Genomic DNA, 17,601 nt, shown 5'->3' with positions numbered 1-17,601 from the left:
TTGTCCCGTGCACGTTTATGCTGCCACATGACTACCCCAGTTACCCCATCATGGATACTCTCTAATTAACTTCACATCAACAAATAAGCCATAAATTGCATTTATTTTGAAGCAAGAATTCAGAAGTACAGTGACATGTCTAGCATACAGCATCAGATGTGTACAAAAGGAGTCAACTGCAGAAAATAGAAGAAAATGTCATGACAGCGCTCATGAAAATGTGTACTAATATGCAGATGGTAGCTAAAGACGTACGCTACCAAGAGAAAGTATTTGCATCGTGTTTGTGCGCTTCTCAACGAGCTCCACGTTCACATCTAAAACCCTCCCCCTCGCCGAGACTTAAATGGAAATTGCTTTCTCACATATCCAAGATAAACTCACAGAACATGAATTATCATTCCATGTGTTTAAGATATCTGTTACTTCTCTTCCGTCTCCTGGATCGTAACCAGTCATAACACAGTCCTCGTCTCCTTGATTATTATTGGGCTCCCGACTCCACCAGAAGCTGCAAGCACACACACAGAGGTTCAGCACATCTAGAGCTTGGGATTAAAAGTGAATCATAATCGGATCGGTTTAATGAGTTCTTACACAGTGGTCAGTGGTGTACCGTCCTCCCATTTCCACACGGCCTCTGTGTCTCGGTCACTCAAACCAATCCAAGCACTCTTTCCTCTTCTTAGCATCTCAATGAAATCCTGTTGAGGAGGATTCAAAAATAACCTCACTGTTCATCCAAAGCAATCACGACCAACTTACCAAGAATGAACGATTTATAAACACGGGCTTCGTATCAGGTGTTACTAATCAACCTCTCTAACCTGTTCTTCTCTGCTTTTTATGATCACCAGGTCTGCTCCTCTGCCTCTGCAGTCCTGTCTGCTCTGAGTCCAGCTCTTCTCCTCAGTAGACCTGTAGTAAAGACTGGACCTGAAGGAGGTCCACCCCGGCGTTCCGATATCCGTAACTGTTCTTAGAATAGATTAGGATTTGTTCGTTTAGACGTGATGAAAGTCTAAGCAAAAGTCTACCAATAAAAACAGTGTGGAATTAGTGTAGCAAAAATTAATGTTACCCTCTATGTTAGTAGGTTTGCAAATAAGCTAGCTTACTGTACGTTAGGCTAAGTATCAAATGATGTCATTAAAACCGAGTATTAGCAGACCAGCTAACGTTCGGGCTGACTATGTAATTGGGTTTGCTATCAAGTTAGCAAAACATTATGATAAGTATTATATTGTGTAACTGAAATCACCAGCCGTGGTCACTAACAAGTTAGCAAACATTAGGCTGAGTATTATATTGTGTCATTAAAACTAGTAGCCAGGTTCACTAGCAAGTTAGCAAATATTAGCAAACATTAAACTGACTTTAATTTCATTCAAATGAGTCGTGAGGTTCACTAGCGAGTGTTCTTTCTCATGCTCCAAGATTAGCACTGAGTAATCATATACATTTCTGCTTTCAGCCAGGTGTCAATGTTTTCTGTCTAAAAAATATATAGATTAAAAATCACTGACCGATGCTGGAAAGTCTGTTCTGGAGTTCATTTCTCTCATTCCGTAGCTGATCTCTCACTTCACCCAGCTCGATGTTCTTGGTCTGTAACCGGCGGTTCTCCTCAACAAGGTTATTGTACCTGCTCTGGAGGTGCTCTGCGTCTGTAGACAGTGTGTGATTACTACAGTTCATCGCTAACAGCTCCATATCCACCTGAGACGTAACTGTAAATTCAAACAGCATCACAAATCAGAATTTAGTTGATTGAAATATTATAGCACTTAAACCCTGCATCATAAGAATGACATAAGCATGCCATGTGTCAAGTCAAGCCGGTTTCAGCCTGCACGGTCTTTTAAGAAGTATACAGTACTTGTCACGCTGTACAAGATACAAGATGATCTGACCTGATCTCAGCTTATGTTGCGAGATAATGTTCGCTAAGTACACTCATACAGTATAGTTCCCATTTGCCTTATGACAAATGTTATGAAATGTCCATCCTTCTACAACAGTTCTTCTATACCGATTATCCTTCAAGGTCACGGAGAACCTGGAGCTCCCAGGGAGCATCGTGTACAAGGCGGGGTACACCCTGGACATGGTTCCGATGCGTACACATTCGCAAACCCATTCATACACTACGGACACTCTGGACATGCCAATCAGCCTACCATGCATGTCTTTCGACTGGGGGAGGAAACCGGAGTACCCGGAGGAAACCCCCATGCGCACATCGGCTTCTGATTGGCTGCCAGGTCCCTTTTTTTTTTTTTTTTAGGTTGTAGCACGTTGAAAAGCAACAATAGCAGTTGTAATCATAATACTAATTGTACTGTATAACCCGCCATGACATCTACCGTATAATTTATTAAGACATACTAGAGCCCAAGTAGAACGGCATCGCTTCATAACGTCATACTATCGACTTACAGTACAGCCTCAGGACGACGTTGAGAGTTCCCTGCACGATGCACATCAGACCGATGCACACTCCAGCCAGCCTGAACGCTCCTAAAATTCAAAATCACATCACGAAGAAGAAGGATTCAGTGTTAAATCAATGCGTTTGTATTTATTTAAACCGGGTGGGCTTTATAATATACACCCACTGACCACTTTATTAGGAACACCTCTTTGTAATTATTCAATCAGCCATACATTTGGCAACAGAGTAAAGCATACAATCATGCAAAGACAGGGTAAGTGCTTCGGTTTCTTCAGTGTTTACATTAAGAACAGAAATCCGAGGCTACAGTGAGACCAGGCTTATGAAAGAAGACATTTTTTCCAATCTTGTGCAATTTTCCTGTGTCTTAAATTAAATCCCACATGCGTGAGTGAAACCCGATGTGTTCTTTCGTGGTTGTAACCCCTCTGCTTCAATGTCTGACATGTTGTGCGTTCCGAGATTCTTTTCTGCTCATCACGGTCGTAAAGAGCGGTTATACGAGTTACTACAGCCTTCCTATAAGCTTGAACCAGTCTAGCCATTTTCCTCTGATCTCTCTCATCATTAAGGTGCTTCCTGAATGGGTTTTTTTGTTTGTTTGTTTGTTTGTTTTGTATAAACAGTTCTGTATGAACTGTGTGAAAATCCCAGCGGTTTCTGAACTATTTACACCAGCCTATCTGGCACCAACAACCATGTCAGGGTCAGACTGGATAAGTCCATGAGTGTATGGTTCATAAGAACATTATAGACACTATTGTTGTAATGAAATGACAGCAAACTTGATGCCAGCAAATTGAATTTTAACTCCGTTTTCTGATCAATTTCCCGATAACAGCACGAAGAAACCCAGAAGTGTTTTGATTTCTCAGATACCACAGCGATTTGCCAGTGATTCGTTTTATTTTATATTAAAGAACAATATATGTCGAATAGTTCATTGTTAGTTGTAATTCCTGTTATCACTTATATTACGGCAGCTACAAACAGCTGCTATAATGCACCGTCTTTCCTTGAAGTTAATACAAATAGAAGACCACAGATGTGATTTTACAAAGAAAACCACAAAAAGTGTCAACTCGTCTGTCTGGCCTGCCTTTCAGTATACACTTCCAAGAATAAGGCATGTCCTTACCTCTGTACTGAACATCTCGGGCAGGCGATGGAGAGATTTTCTTTGGCTTCTCTACATTCAGGTAATTAGGAGGATCGTTTTGAAGTTTCCTAGCCGGATTTACAGCCATCGAGCTATAGTGAGTGCACCCGGAGCGTCTGTAATACCTGTCGTTTGTGTCCGACGATCTTACAAGAGCTGAAAAGCAGGAACCGAGGACAATGAGGCAACTCGGAGGAGGAAGCTGACTTTCTTGAGTAATAACCACATTTGTGAAATCCTTGTCTGTAATCACAGTTTTAGTTAGGATAATAAATACAATTTTACATTTATTTTCTTCTGCATGTAAGATTCTGGTTTGTATATAAGAATCGGTATGGAAGATTTTGGTTCATTGTCTGTTCAGAAAATATTCTCCTTGTTTTGTTGGTTTTTTGGGTTGTTTTTTTTTACTTTAAGAGAAAGCAGGACATTTCCTAATCACTCACCCTTTGCATGTGGTAGGGGAATTCAAGAAGTCAGCTGAAAACCATGACTACACTGAAAATGATTACAAAACCTTGTGAATTGTGACATGATTTCATCCACTAAACCCTCCAAAAAAAAAAAAAAAAAAAAAAAAAAAAAAAAAAAAAAACAGATTTTTTAAGGTTTCTGAAGCCAAACGTGTGTCATAACTATTACCAAAATCTCTTCTGACACTCCACTATGTATGTCATTTGAACAATTTCAAAATACCTAGTGAAGCTGAACATTAATAAACCAAGCTTACATCATTCGATTAGACCTGTTACTGCAGGGCGCAAAATAACACGGAGAAAGCTATCAAGCATGCCAGCTGTCATGCTGAGTCAGCAGATGTGTGGTTTAAACCAGCGTTTAGAATGAAAGACACACACACACACACACACACACACACACACACACACACACACACACAACGACTTATTAATAAAAAAGGAGCAAATATATAACACAGTAATTTACAAACTATGTTACAGGAAGACAATCAGTTTTGCAATGGATATCTGGGCCTAGACAGAGCAATAGAGTGGCACAGAGAGAGGGATAGAGTTCTCACCTTTTTATTGCCATCATTTTTTTTTTTTTTGTCAATGTCAGTATGTAATATTTCATGATCTTTTGGATGAAGCCAGGATGGTCATCTAAAATATGTAGCATCAGACTGTCTTTATTAATCAATTTAACAAAAAAAATTAATACATTGTTTTGTTTTTTTTAAATCGCATAATTGATAAAAGGAGCAGTTTGAATGTTTTGGCTCCCCCTACTGACTGCAAGGCGAGTTGCAATTACAATGACCGATAAGCTTCCCCTTTTCATTTTCTCCGACTGACCCCCCACCCCCCTGTTGAAACCATTTATTTACGCCTTTATGAGCTGCTTTTAAAGACAAAAAGCCAATCTGAGCTGCTCTGCGCTCTTTCGTCTGAGGGTGGAGCTTATTTCTGGCCGGGGAAAAAAAAAAAAAAAAAATCTACGTATAAGAATCTGGAAATGAAAAGTAATTCGCCGGAAATATCCTTCGCAATATTGCAAATCGAAGGTGTAAAAACCTTTTTAAACATTACCAATGACACCTTTATAAAAAATTACTTTGTTTGCATGACAATTTATATGCATGTTTTACTCCGAAATATGACAATAATAATAAATGAAAAAAAGGATTACTTATAAAAACAAGAGCTTTTATTCAATTATTAAAAGTTTGCCCTTATCAGCTGCCTGATCACAATCCCTTTATAATAATATGGCATTAAACAAAGTGGCAGGAAATCAATAAAGAGTGATATTAATAAATGTACATGGCACGGTTAACACATGTCGAGACCATTTTCCGTGACCTTTGACAAGTACAAGTAATCGCAAAATGTGCAACTAGAAAACTAAAATGAGGTCCTTCGTGCTGTAAACGTGATTGAAAGAAATGCAGATAAATGAAATAATTACAGGTCAGTTACAGTCTGTCCAAAGAACTGGCACTAAAACGAAGACACGAAGGGGTTGTGCGTCGATACGTCTTGTATCGTCTGATTTTCTGACGTTGATTCACAGTAAATCAGGACTTTATTAACCAGAGCATCATTCTGAGGTACAGAGCAGATTATGAAGCTTAACAGTGACCCATATGGAAGGATTTGGCATTTTGTGTCCACCGTGTGGTGCTGATGTGCAACTACAGCGAGAAGGCGGTCAGTAACGCTCCGCTCACGATCATACAAAACGCCAGGATGAGCACCAGGAAATTCTTTAGTCCCTGAAAGAGAGATTTTTATAGACAAAAAGAAAAATAAATACACAATTACAACACACGCACACACACACACACACACACACACACACACACAGAGAGAAACACACATAGTTACCTTCACTTCCTTAAAAACCACGACCCCCCATAAAGCAGCAATAAGCCCTGGAACCTGTCAAATAAACACAAACAATATTGTCAGAATGAACTTTTTAACATTCCAATTTCTTTTTCAAGGCATCGTCACGTGCATCTCTCCCGCTAACGGAGCTCGTTTTATCTCGTCTCGCAGGACGAGAGCGGATGTGATCGTCCGTGTTGCTCACCGTAGTGATGATCGGGAAGCTCACCACCGGCTTCAGGTAGTGATTGGCCAGGAACCAGCAGCATGTCGCCACGCCCCACATCAACCCGGAAACAAACCCTGTGCAACACAGAATCGACACGAGGGCTTGACGGTCACGACCTGCTCTACAAAAAGCAGAACGTCTGCCTAAAGATGAAGACGTTCCGGAACGTCAAAAACGTCAGTGTTTTACATACGAGGGCGTGTCCTACCTGGGAGCACGGCTTTAGGGAACACTTGCGGTTTGTTCTTTCTGAAGGCGCAATAGATGATGAAGTACACGGTGCTGGTGAGGAAGATCCCGCTGAAATGAGCAAAGACGTAATCCAGATCTGAAACCACACACACACACACACACACACTTGCAGATATGATACACACATACACATATATACGATAATGAATACGAATACATTACTCAGTCTCCAGTATGAGTACTTTTTGAACAGAATTTTTGTGCTTTGTTGGTGGGGGAAACGATTGTTCATAGCTGCTCCAACATAAGTGATAACAGGAAATAACTTGTTTCTCAGACGTTCCACAGCTTTGAATGCAACCATGCCCGGAAAAATCTCATTCATGTCCTTCATTAAAAACAGCAGACTGCTGTAGAGGAATAAACTTCTCTGGGACGTGCGGTTATAGGATAATAATAATAATTTTTTTTAAATCACAGTCACTTCATGAAGAGAGAAATGTTGGCCTGGACTTACCGAACTGGCTCGCCCCAGCATACTGGCTGTCCTGCTGTCCTGCATGGTTTTTGATGTACAGCATGGGGATGAACGACGAGCCGTAAAAGAGTCCTGCAACTACGGCAAGTCCCGAACCGCTGAGAAAAACAATCATTACAGGATGCTAGCATTATTTATACCATTCACCCTCCCTTCAGTGAACATTCAAGAACAAGAACTGGCCTAAACAGGAAGCAAGAGAACTATTCGATACTGTTTACATCACACTCCAAAAAGAAAGACGCTTTAAACTTCTTAAACTCGTAGTTCTCTCTTAATATTCACTATTCGTGACTTCTGTTAGTGACGGAACATCTATAAAAATGTCATCTTACAGATTCGGCTTCATTTTGTCCTGGGGGTGTGCAAACTTTTGCACTGGACCGTATAACAAGGCAACAGGTCATCATCTTATCTGTCGATCTAACTGATCTAAAGTCCCGCTTCAGTCAGAGGTATTAGGAAAACGATTTCTTTCCTACAGTTGAGGATCATTTCTATACTCACACCAGGCGCTTGGTGAAGGGCGGCAACATGTCCACCCACGAGTTATCTGAAGACGCTGGAGAGTCAGCGTTCACGCTCTGAAACAGAGAAGATCAGCAAAAAAAAAAAAAAAAAAAGGTTATTTTACTAAAAACAATATTACTAGAACAATACCGTCATCCAATATAGAGTATTTTATAAAACCAGGAAGTAGCTTCCAGCACCTTGATAATTAACAAGCATATGGTGTAAGATTTAATTTCCCCATGAGGGATTAATCTTATCCTATTCAACATCCTATACAGTGCTGTGAAAAAGTATTTGATTTCTTCTGTTTGTGTGTACTTCTCATAATAAATGGTTTTAGATCTTCAAACTAATGACAACATAAAACAAAGGCAACCTGAGTAAAAACAATACAGTTTTATTTTTTATTGAAGCAAAAAAGGTATCCGATACCCATCACCAAGGTGAAAAATGAACTGCCCCCTTAAACTTAAAAATCAGGTTGTTCCACCTTTAGCAACAATAACTGCAACCAAACGCATCAGATAACTAGAGATCAGCCTTAATTACCTGTAGGACAGGGATTTACTCCTACACTTTGGATAGTTGTCTTGCTGCGTAATCCAGTTGCGCTTGAGTTTCAGCTTACGGACTGAAGACCGGACATTCTCCTTTAGGAACTTCTGGTAGAGAACAGAATTCATATTTCCCTCAATTATTACAAGTTGTCCAGGCCCTGAAGCAGTAAAGCATCCCCACAAAATCACACTGCCTGCACCATGATGATGTTCTTTTTGAGGAATTCTGTGCTTGGTTTACGCCAGATGTAACGGGACACCTGTCTTCCAAACAGTTCCACCTTCGACTCATCAGTCCACAGAACATTCTCCCAAAAGGTTTGAGGATCATCAAGGTGTGTTTCTGCAAAATTCAGATGAGCCTTAATGTTCTTCTGAGTTAGCAGTGGTTCTCACCTCGCCACTCTTCCATGGAGCCATTTGTCCCCAGAGTCTTTCTGATAGTGGAGTCATGAACAGTGACCTTTATTGATGCAGGAGAGGCCTGTAGGTCCTTTGATGTTGTCCTTAGCTCTTTTGTGTTTTCCTGGATGAGTCACTGCTGTGCACTTGGAGGAATTTTGGAAGGTCGGCCACTTCTGGGAAGGTTCACTACTAGGTTGTCTCTCACTGTGGTTCTTTGGAGTCCCAGAGCCTTTGAAATAGCTTTGTAACCCTTCCCATACTGATGCATCTCAAATCACCTTCTTCCTCATCATTTCTGGAATTTCTTTCAACTTGGGCATAGTATGTTACTGCGCAAGACCTTTTAACCAACTCCATGTTGCTGAAAAAGTTCTATTTAAGTGTTGATGTGATTGAACAGGCTTTGCCGTAATCAGGCCTGGTTGCGTCTAGTCCAGCTGAACCCCGTTATGAATGCAGTTTCATAGACTTGGGGAATTAGTAACTATGGGGCAAATACATTTTCACACAGGCCCAGTTGTATCAGATACCTTTTTTTTTGCTTCAATAAACAACATTTATCATTTTGTTGTTTACTCAAGTTGCCTTTGTTGTAATTTCTGAAACAATTTAGTATGAGATCTACACAAAAACAGAAGAAATCAGGATGGGGACACATACTTTTTCACGGCACTGTACACACACATGACCAGTATACATACACTGTCTATTAACAGTGGCGTCTCTTCCGGTGTAGCATGTCTCTGACCGTCACTCTTCACAAAGAAAAACACGATGGCGCTGTGGGGATGCAACAGATACGATCAACACACTCAGAAATGAAGAGAACACTACGAAGACAAAAAGGGGTGTGTGTGTGTGTGTGTGTGTGTGTGTGTGTGTGTGTGTGTGGTACCTAAGCAAACACAAGCCGGCTCCGCAGTAGTTAAGTGTTGGTTTGGAGACTTTCTCTGCCTCAATACCGAACCAGCCGAATCTGAGAACACAGTAAGGACTGTGAGTGGAGATTTATTCCTGCACCACAGTAACAGATCTTGGAAATGTGAGAGACTGCAGATATAAGGACAGATTGAGGTTTTTGGATTGTGCTCACGAATCCAAATCACAGTCCTGACAAACGAGCCTGACTTTACGGAAACTGGGATCTTGCTGAATTCTCCGTTAATAAATAAATACGGCAGGTTATAAGGAAGTCTCTACAAACGCCACATCCATAAGTATAAGTAAAGACCTTTTGGAGTTTACTTTTCAAACTGTTCCTGCCACCATTTGGTGACTTTACCACTACAACAGGTGTGTCTGAAACATAAGTTCCATTTACTCGTGCTGTGTATATACGCAGGCAACCTGATGTGAATAGAGATTGCCTTGGAGACTGGAATTTCTCCTCTGACCAGATTGGAAAAGAGAAATTTCTTCAAATTTTACAATCATTTTGCTGACTTAACATCTGACCACACCTTTAAAAGGGTCAGAATACAGGCTAACACCGCTAGCAGTTGTATTTGCTATAACTAAAACGAGCTAGGGGGATTTCACCGCCGTTTTTCCAGTCAGAGTAACAGGAAGAATCTCAAGTGCATGTCCAATTGGTGCCTTAAGTCAGTGGTTTTCAAAGTGGGGGCCACCAGGGGGCGCCTCAACAATTTGGTGTGCCCATGCCTCCCACTAGTATGTTTTCTCTTTCTCACTCTCAGACAATCACACACAATCAATTCCTAATGTAGTGTAATGTAAAGATGTAAGATGTAATTATTAATAATAAAGGGGGATATATTCAGAAGTCTATTTTTAACGTGTTTTAAAGACATCTTGCAAAACGGGGGGCCTCGTCAAATGTTAATGCCATTTGGGGGGCCTTGCCCTGGAAAAGTTCGGGAACCCCTGCCTTAAGTGATGACCGTTTAATAACTCGGTCAGGAACTACTCTAAAATGGCCGCCCTGAATGCTTTCCTTTCGAAAGGCCCACACATACATTTGCTAACTTTTTTTTTTGGTTTGTTTGACTCTGAACTTACCGTGAGCTGGCCCAGCCCATCAGGAGGTTGAAGGCAGCCCATATCAAAAGGCCTAGGCCGAGACCAACAGTCTTGAGTATGGGCACAACTGTGATATTACCTAAAGGAAAACAGAAAGAATATAAAAACATCCTGTGTGACAAATTTCTGAATGTAAGATTGTGGAATTCATCGCTCTCGCTTTATTACAAGCTACATTTTTTTCGTTTTTAAATAAAGAGTGCACGTTTTGATCTTATGGCTGCAAATATAAAGGACTACACACTGAATATGAATTCAAGGCTATGTCCAAACCAACATTCGTGTTACCATACCAAATACCACACCTACTTTAAATACAGTGAAGAGAACAAAACTATCACTTCGATTCGCTTACTATGCGTGCATTTATTTATTTATTTTGTATTAACCTACTTAATTCTATTTTATTATTTAATCCGTGGAACGCAAGTCCCGGATGAACCACTCTTGCCAATATAACAGAGTAAGATGAAATGCAAGAAGACAGAACAACACGAACACCTCTATCGTAACTTCTCTCGTAATAACCTCGCTAGCATTTGACGGCTTTGCAACAAAATAGAGAACAAATACATTTCGGAATCTCTGCTCCTCGGTTCGCTCTTTTCTTCCTCTCTCCTGATTGGCTGCGGCTCCTGCCGGTCACTGTGTAGTCGGACTTATTTTATCTAGCTATATGTTCAGCTCAAAAACTTATACACACAAGACATGTTTCCACGGCTTTTTCTGCGCTGGATACAAGGCCAAAAATAAATAAATAAATAAATAAATAAATAAATAAATAAATAAAAAGTTTACATCTTTGAACAGCAGCGTATCATCTTCCAAGGGAAACCTGTATCCCAAGGGAACACTCAATTTTACGCTTACCTGTAGCCCAGATGGCTCCTCCCAGCATAGCCAGAGGCCAGAACTTTGGGCTGCTCAAGATGATATTCACAATCAAAGACACCGTCCATATAGCAGCACAAAGCACCCACTGGAAAAACATGCCTAAAACACACACACAAGAGAACAATGAAACAAGTAGAGCACCTTTCATGATTATACAGGGTCCAGTGGTTTATGCTTGAAGTGTACAGTAACACAGTTGTTGACCTCATACACACACAAAAGCTTTGTACGTCTCACCATCACCAGTGTCGATCTTCTTTACAGGGACGAAGTTACTCCCAAAGAATAGGACGGAGACGGCACAGGATACGAAGCCATAGGTCAGATCGGTGGTGTTCGTGCCATTAGAGGAATCTCTGAGGAGGTGGGAGGGGTCCAACAGCCACTCCATCTCTATTAGTTTATCAGAGAGAGAGAGAGAGAGAGAGAGAGAGAGAGAGAGAGAGAGAGAGAGAGAGAGACCATTATTACAAAATCATTCAGTCTTCATTATCTGCCAATTCCAAAGAAAAAATAAAGAATTTAAAAAAAAAATTAAAGTATCTCTGGCTTGTTTTTTGAAAAAAAAGTTATTGAAAACAACAATTTCACAAATAATTTTATTCACATATTTTTCCCCTGAGCCGAGACATCAGTAGTAGTGATGTCAGAATCAATACTATCTTGAATCATTACAATGTAATCAGTTCAAACACAATTTCATTGCATCATACTGATTTGAAACCTTCTATACACACACACACACACACACACACACACACAGAGAGAGAGAGAGAGAGAGAGAGAGAGAGACATCATGTGCAAACCACAGACTTTAATTTAGACGACTCAACACAATGCAGATGAAGGAGTCAGCATGAGCCTTTGCAGAAATCCTGACTAGTAAGCAATAAAATAGTCCAGGGTGTGCTGTTAGAGGAAACTAATCAACAACAGGGTGGTGTGATGTGGCCTGTGGCATGAAGTTAAACTTATCACAAAGAAGGGGAATATTTCCCAACTGAACAGCACGTCCCAAAGGGTTTTATACCACAGCGATATGCCAACAATGAATTCATTTTATTTAATACAGAATGGCACAACATACTTTCTATTTATTTATTTATTTAGTTCTGTTTATATAGTTATGTTTAATGTCTTGGAACGTCTGTGAAGCAAGTTAGCTCTTTTATAGCGGCTAATTTCCATACATTTCCATAACTTTTCCCATAAATATAGAATTTATTTTCCTTAAAATTTTGACATGTATGTTTACATTACGTAATTAATAATGTTTAATAATAGCTTGCACGAGAAGCATTGTGGACCAGACCAACACATTTATGTGTGTTGTAAAAGAAAAATAATCTAACTTACCGTTTGTATATATATTTTTTTCAGGTTTAAAATGCCACGAGTGGATTCTCCAAGCACTCCGCGTTTTAATAAACTAACTATCGTCCATAGTTTGCAGTTTTTCTACACAAAAACCGGGAAAAGCTTCCAAACAGAACCACAATTCATCTGAGGTGAAGTCAAAAACTTCCGGCTCCTGTGTATCAGCTGACTCTTATCACGTGATTTAAACGTCTCCGTCACGTGATACCGGAAGTAAAGTACCCAAATAATCCACGTCATGTTTGCCTTTTATTATATGTACTTTTCAGGCGGTTTTGAGTGATTTGGTCTTTTTTTTTAAATGGACTTACGTTTAATTTTTAAGACACGTTTAAGTTGTGTCCATAATTTGCAATATTAGGCAGGTTCTGCAGTACAGTTACGGTCATAAAAAAAACTACATTTCCCAGTAGGACCTAGTATGATCGCGCCTCTGTAGCCGCGATGGTGTCCATAGATATATGTACTCTGCGTTGACAATAAAAAATAAATAAATAATACAATTTAAATATATTTTTTAAAAACTGTTTAAGTTACGTATCTATCCAGAATTAGTAAGTAAACGCATTAGAAATAGCAACCGGAAGTTACATAATTATTTTATTTATTTATTTCTCCCTGACTTATTCCTTAAGCTTATGAATATTGCACAAACTTCACCTTATATATATATATATATACACACACACATTGTATGTATAATTAAAGTTAACGTATCTCATTGTCAATGACACGATTTAGTGTAATTCTAACATTCAGCCACTAGAGGTCACTATTGCTCTCAGTGTCTTTGTTTCCCAGTACATCATGACTAATCATTTAAAGTGGTTTCAGACCAGCTTGTGCAGAATTCATTAGTGATGAATCTGCCTTTACCGCTTTAAAAAAAATAAAAAATAAAAAGGTTATGAATAATTTAACATGACAAAGCCAGCAGAATTCCAGATTAATCAGACGAAGGGAAGACTTGACATTCAAATCCATTCAGTCCCTGCGTTCCAGTGCTGTTTTGAACACACCGATGTTAAAAGGTCGGAAGTGCAACCTACAAAAGTGGTCACTTAAAGCTGTTGGCTAGGTTAGTAAATAGTTTGAAGAAAAAATTACTACGATATTGTATTGATCCTTACCTTAAAGATGCCATTTGGAACGTTTAGAAGTCTTTCAGGACGTGTAGTAATCAAATCATTTCAACGATAACTCAGAAAATTTAATTCCCAATATATTTGAAATGTTCATATACCCCCCCCCCCCCCCCGAAATTAGCCCCACTCCCTGCTCAGTTATGTTCTTTTCCTCAAAAAGAGAAAACTCATTAGGCATAAACAATTTCAACACATGATGTGAAGGCATTTTGACTTGCAGGCCATTAGACGGCTCTAAATATCGCAAACTGCTCCTTTAACAGTGTTGTCCTTTTAGTTTTCCATATTAAAAAGAAAAAAAAAGCGCGTCAGGTTCCATTGCCGTCTGGTCACAAAGTCTACAACAATTCTGGCTCAATCTCTCTAACCTTTGAGGGCTTATCTTACTGCATGATTAAAGTGTTGGGATGGCTCTTGTGAGACCAATGTTCAAAAAAACAGAATAGAAGCAAAAGAAAAAATCGGGAGACATTCCTGTAATGGCTTATGAATTTAGCTTTATTTAAACATTTATGCATGATGGCGGTTGGATTAAGAGAATAAATCATCAGCTGTGAAACAGAAAAAAACAGGAGTTTGTACTCTGTGTGTAAAGTTTGTTCAAATGTTAGTTAAACGTTGAAAGACAGTGAAAACGCTTCACTAAAGCACTAATGACTTTATTGATTAGCTGCTTAGCTCTGTGGTTCTCTCTGTAGAGTAGCAAAAAACAGACAGCTGACATTAGGTCTTTCAGGAGGTCTCAGGGAGACAATAAGTGTATCCCAAATTCTAGCAGAAGAATCACAGAAGTTGAGAGAAGTGTACCAAGAAGAGCTGCTAGAAATAAGAACGTCATAAGGAACCAAACTGGAAAATTAGCGGTTAGCATATAAGATAAGTTGTCCTATGTTCCCCAGTTCAATATTCTGTAAACACACATTAAGTAAACATTCTAAAAAATAATAATAATAATAAATAAAAATTTAAAAAAGATTTATGTAGTCAGGCCTCATTTTCCCAGGGCCCTATTAACTTTATTATCTTATAACTTTAAACACCAACGACACATTTAAATGAATACTATCATACCTCATTTGTGCTCTAAAAATAGCTGTTAATCGGTGCATTTCCATGCATGAACAATAGTGAAATGTATACATTAAACTGAAGAAATGCCATACTGTTTTTCAGGTTCCCATTATGTGCTCTATAGAGCTGGGGAATATAGGACCCTGGGAACATAGATACGCTCCCTCTTAAAATGGGTGAATTTTATGACTGACATGGTCTGTGAGTGGCTTCTAGCAGTAGTGAAACCTCAGTTCAGACCAATAGTAAGGAGCAAATAATATAAAAATGAGGAAATGGTTAATTTTGTAGGCATAGACGTTTGAGGAGATGAGGTAAATGCCATCTCTTTGTTGAAATTTTGCTTTTTTTTCCGTTCATGCTAGCTAGTGGTTGTTGCTAGCTCTCTAGGTAAAGTGTTAGTGAGGTAACTGGCATTAATGTTGGGTGGAAATTTACCTGGGAAAATAAAATAAAAAATACAGCTTTCGATATGTAAGCTAGTTAGTGTTATTGTAGCTGAGGTACTCTTATTTTGAGCGGTCACAAGCTCGCCTGATTCACCTCACGAGCTAATTAAGGCCTTGTGGATAAAGAGCTAGGGACCCGAATGATGCAAACATTTTGTGGGCCTTACGTAAACAGTTCACACAACATTCCTCTATCAAATCTATTCAAGACAAGTTAGCTTCTTTAATTTCGCACTGGAGGTACAAGGGTAATGTTGCTAAGCACCGTGCAAGCAAAATGTAAATATGTAAATCTTATTAAACTAGATTATCCGAATATTATTCAATTCCGCATTCAAAATGATGCTGGAATAGCGTGATAAGAAAATGTGCTAGCTTCAAAATGGCCGCCGCTACTGTTTTTTATTTTATTTTTTATTTTTTTTTAGTTCTGTGCTGTCCTTGAACCACATGAATAAGTTTGTTTGAGATACTGAAAACTTCGACAGTTTGAGGTGAAGGTGTGATGTGTGATGATTAGTTGTGATTTTTAGCCTCCCTTGCTAGTTTGCTAGCGCCAGTGCAAAGCTGAAGAAACTTTAGAGACCATATTAGAGATGTTTGGTCAAATATATTTCAAGTAAGGAGGAAAAGTGAATTTTTTGTTGTTGGTGTTAAACCATTCCTTTAAACATTTGACATGAGTGACACATGGTCTGGTTGGTGAGGTAGGGGGATACCAATCTGATTAGCTGGTTATGCTAATGAGGAAGTGAGCACAGCGTGAGGAAACTGGTCTGCTGAGCTGCAGCTGTCACGCCAGTCTGTTTGCCCAGTGGCTTCACTCAGTGAAAAATATAGAATCACCTGAACAAGACATCACAGGAAGTTCACTCCATTTTACTCAAACGCACAGAAGCTGGCGATATGAATATATCAGGTGTGTGTGTGTGTACAGAAGAGTAGTCATGTGTCTTTAGTAGGCACCCTACAGAGCCACAGCTGCTGTTTTACCATGAAATGTCTGAAATCACTCACAAGTGCTTCAAGTTAAAAAGACTAATCTATAGCACAGATGTAATGAGTGGAAAAGAGCAAGAGTTTGTTTTATAAAGTGTAAGAATGTGTGTGGCTCTGATTTAGCTGTTTGTATCTCAGCTCCTGCGCCGTGGCAGTGATTACTGGGAGACGAGCCAATATGCAAATGCAGCTGCTTATATAAAACCCAGCTAAATTAAGAGTCAGGGATAGAGGTGTACCTGTGAAGCGTTCATCTCTGTTCGCATGAATGAAAGAATATAAATAAAGTCTAAAAGTGTTCATAGGAAAAGGTGTGACCTCTCTGTCTGTCAGTCCTAGTGAAAGAATGAAGCAGGTGTGTCCTATGTCCCCTTCAGCTTCAGTAAAGGACGAAGCTGTGGCCTGTTTCTGTCAGTTCCGGTAAAGGAAGGAGGCGTGGCCTTTGTGCCTGTCAGACCCAATGAAGGAGGCATATTCCTGCTATGTCCTTTGTCTCATTTAGTCTCAATGAAGAAGAAAGGAGGTGTGGCCTCGGTCCCTGTCCGTCACAGTGGTGAAAGTTCCAGTGAAGAAGGCGTGGCCTTTGTGTCTGTTAGTCAGCAAAAATGGAGCATTATACTTTGTCTCACTCACTCATCCCAGTGAAGGAGGAAGGAGGCGTGGCCTCTGCGTCAGTCAGTTCCAGTGAAATAGGCGTGGTCCCAATATAAGTCTGTACAAGTGAAGAAGGCGTGGCCATAGTGTCAGTCAGTTCCAGTGAAGAAGGCATGGCATCTATGTCAGTCAGTTCCAGTGAAGGAGGCGTGGCCTCTGTGTCAGTCAGTTCCAGTGAAATAGGCGTGGCCCCAATATAAGTCTGTACAAATGAAGAAGGCGTGGCCCCAGTGTCAGTCAGTTCCAGTGAAGAAGGCATGGCATCTATGTCAGTCAGTTCCAGTGAAGGAGGCGTGTCCTCTGTGTTTCTCAGTTCCAGTGAAGGAGGTGTGGCCTCTGTCAAGTCAACAAAAATGGAGCATATCTTTAGTCTCGTTCAGTCCCAGGGAAGGAGGAAGGAGGTGTGGCCCCAGTGTCAATTCCAGTGAAGAAGGCATGGCATCTGTGTCTGTCAGTCACATTAAATGAGGCGTTTCCCTTGTCTAGTTCAGTCCAGTGAAGGAGGAAGGAGGTGTGTCCTCGGTGCCTGTCAGTCCTAGGGAAGGAGGCATGGCCACTGTGTTTGTCAATCAC

General features: G+C 40.0%; 2 protein-coding genes across 3 annotated transcripts; both read right to left on the bottom strand.

The window, feature by feature from the left end:
• Positions 1–84: 84 nt before the first annotated feature.
• LOC108260978 (CD209 antigen-like protein D) lies at positions 85–3,780 on the bottom strand. 2 transcript variants are annotated; one of them, XM_017461758.3, is made up of 6 exons: positions 3,594–3,780; positions 2,440–2,520; positions 1,527–1,667; positions 828–973; positions 598–704; positions 85–511 (listed from the first exon to the last, which is right to left on the bottom strand). In XM_017461758.3, the coding sequence occupies exons 1-6, from the start codon at positions 3,700–3,702 to the stop codon at positions 343–345; spliced, it is 753 nt and encodes a 250-aa protein (XP_017317247.1). In that variant the 5' UTR covers positions 3,703–3,780; the 3' UTR covers positions 85–342. The 2 variants fall into 2 exon arrangements, with proteins under 2 accessions (XP_017317247.1, XP_017317245.1); XM_017461756.2 differs by having other exon boundaries at positions 1,527–1,730; positions 3,594–3,778.
• Positions 3,781–5,260: 1,480 nt separating this feature from the next.
• Positions 5,261–12,882, bottom strand: tmem144a (transmembrane protein 144a). Its single transcript, XM_017461755.3, has 12 exons — positions 12,690–12,882; positions 11,571–11,726; positions 11,310–11,432; positions 10,419–10,518; positions 9,295–9,375; positions 9,101–9,179; positions 7,432–7,508; positions 6,904–7,022; positions 6,403–6,522; positions 6,171–6,268; positions 5,963–6,016; positions 5,261–5,850 (listed from the first exon to the last, which is right to left on the bottom strand). The coding sequence occupies exons 2-12, from the start codon at positions 11,722–11,724 to the stop codon at positions 5,770–5,772; spliced, it is 1,086 nt and encodes a 361-aa protein (XP_017317244.1). The 5' UTR covers positions 11,725–11,726; positions 12,690–12,882; the 3' UTR covers positions 5,261–5,769.
• Between the last annotated feature and the right edge of the window lie 4,719 nt (positions 12,883–17,601).

Source organism: Ictalurus punctatus, chromosome 29 (genome assembly GCF_001660625.3).
Source record: "Ictalurus punctatus breed USDA103 chromosome 29, Coco_2.0, whole genome shotgun sequence".
Lineage (NCBI taxonomy): Eukaryota > Metazoa > Chordata > Actinopteri > Siluriformes > Ictaluridae > Ictalurus > Ictalurus punctatus.
The sequence above is the reverse complement of the archived record's forward strand: the minus strand, read 5'-3'. Positions and strand labels throughout refer to the sequence as shown.

Excerpts from the sequence above, each read along its gene's own strand:
- tmem144a (XM_017461755.3), bottom strand. The coding sequence starts at position 11,724 with ATGGAGTGGCTGTTGGACCCCTCCCACCTCCTCAGAGATTCCTCTAAT. Across the intron at positions 7,023-7,431 it reads CCCTTCACCAAGCGCCTGGT|CGGTTCGGGACTTGCCGTAG; the intron begins GTGAGTATAGAA and ends TGTTTTTCTCAG. Across the intron at positions 6,523-6,903 it reads TGCTGGGGCGAGCCAGTTCG|ATCTGGATTACGTCTTTGCT; the intron begins GTAAGTCCAGGC and ends GTGTGGTTTCAG.
- LOC108260978 (XM_017461756.2), bottom strand. The coding sequence starts at position 3,702 with ATGGCTGTAAATCCGGCTAGGAAACTTCAAAACGATCCTCCTAATTAC. Across the intron at positions 1,731-2,439 it reads CGTCGTCCTGAGGCTGTACT|TTACGTCTCAGGTGGATATG; the intron begins GTAAGTCGATAG and ends TTGAATTTACAG. Across the intron at positions 705-827 it reads TAAAAAGCAGAGAAGAACAG|GATTTCATTGAGATGCTAAG; the intron begins GTTAGAGAGGTT and ends CCTCCTCAACAG.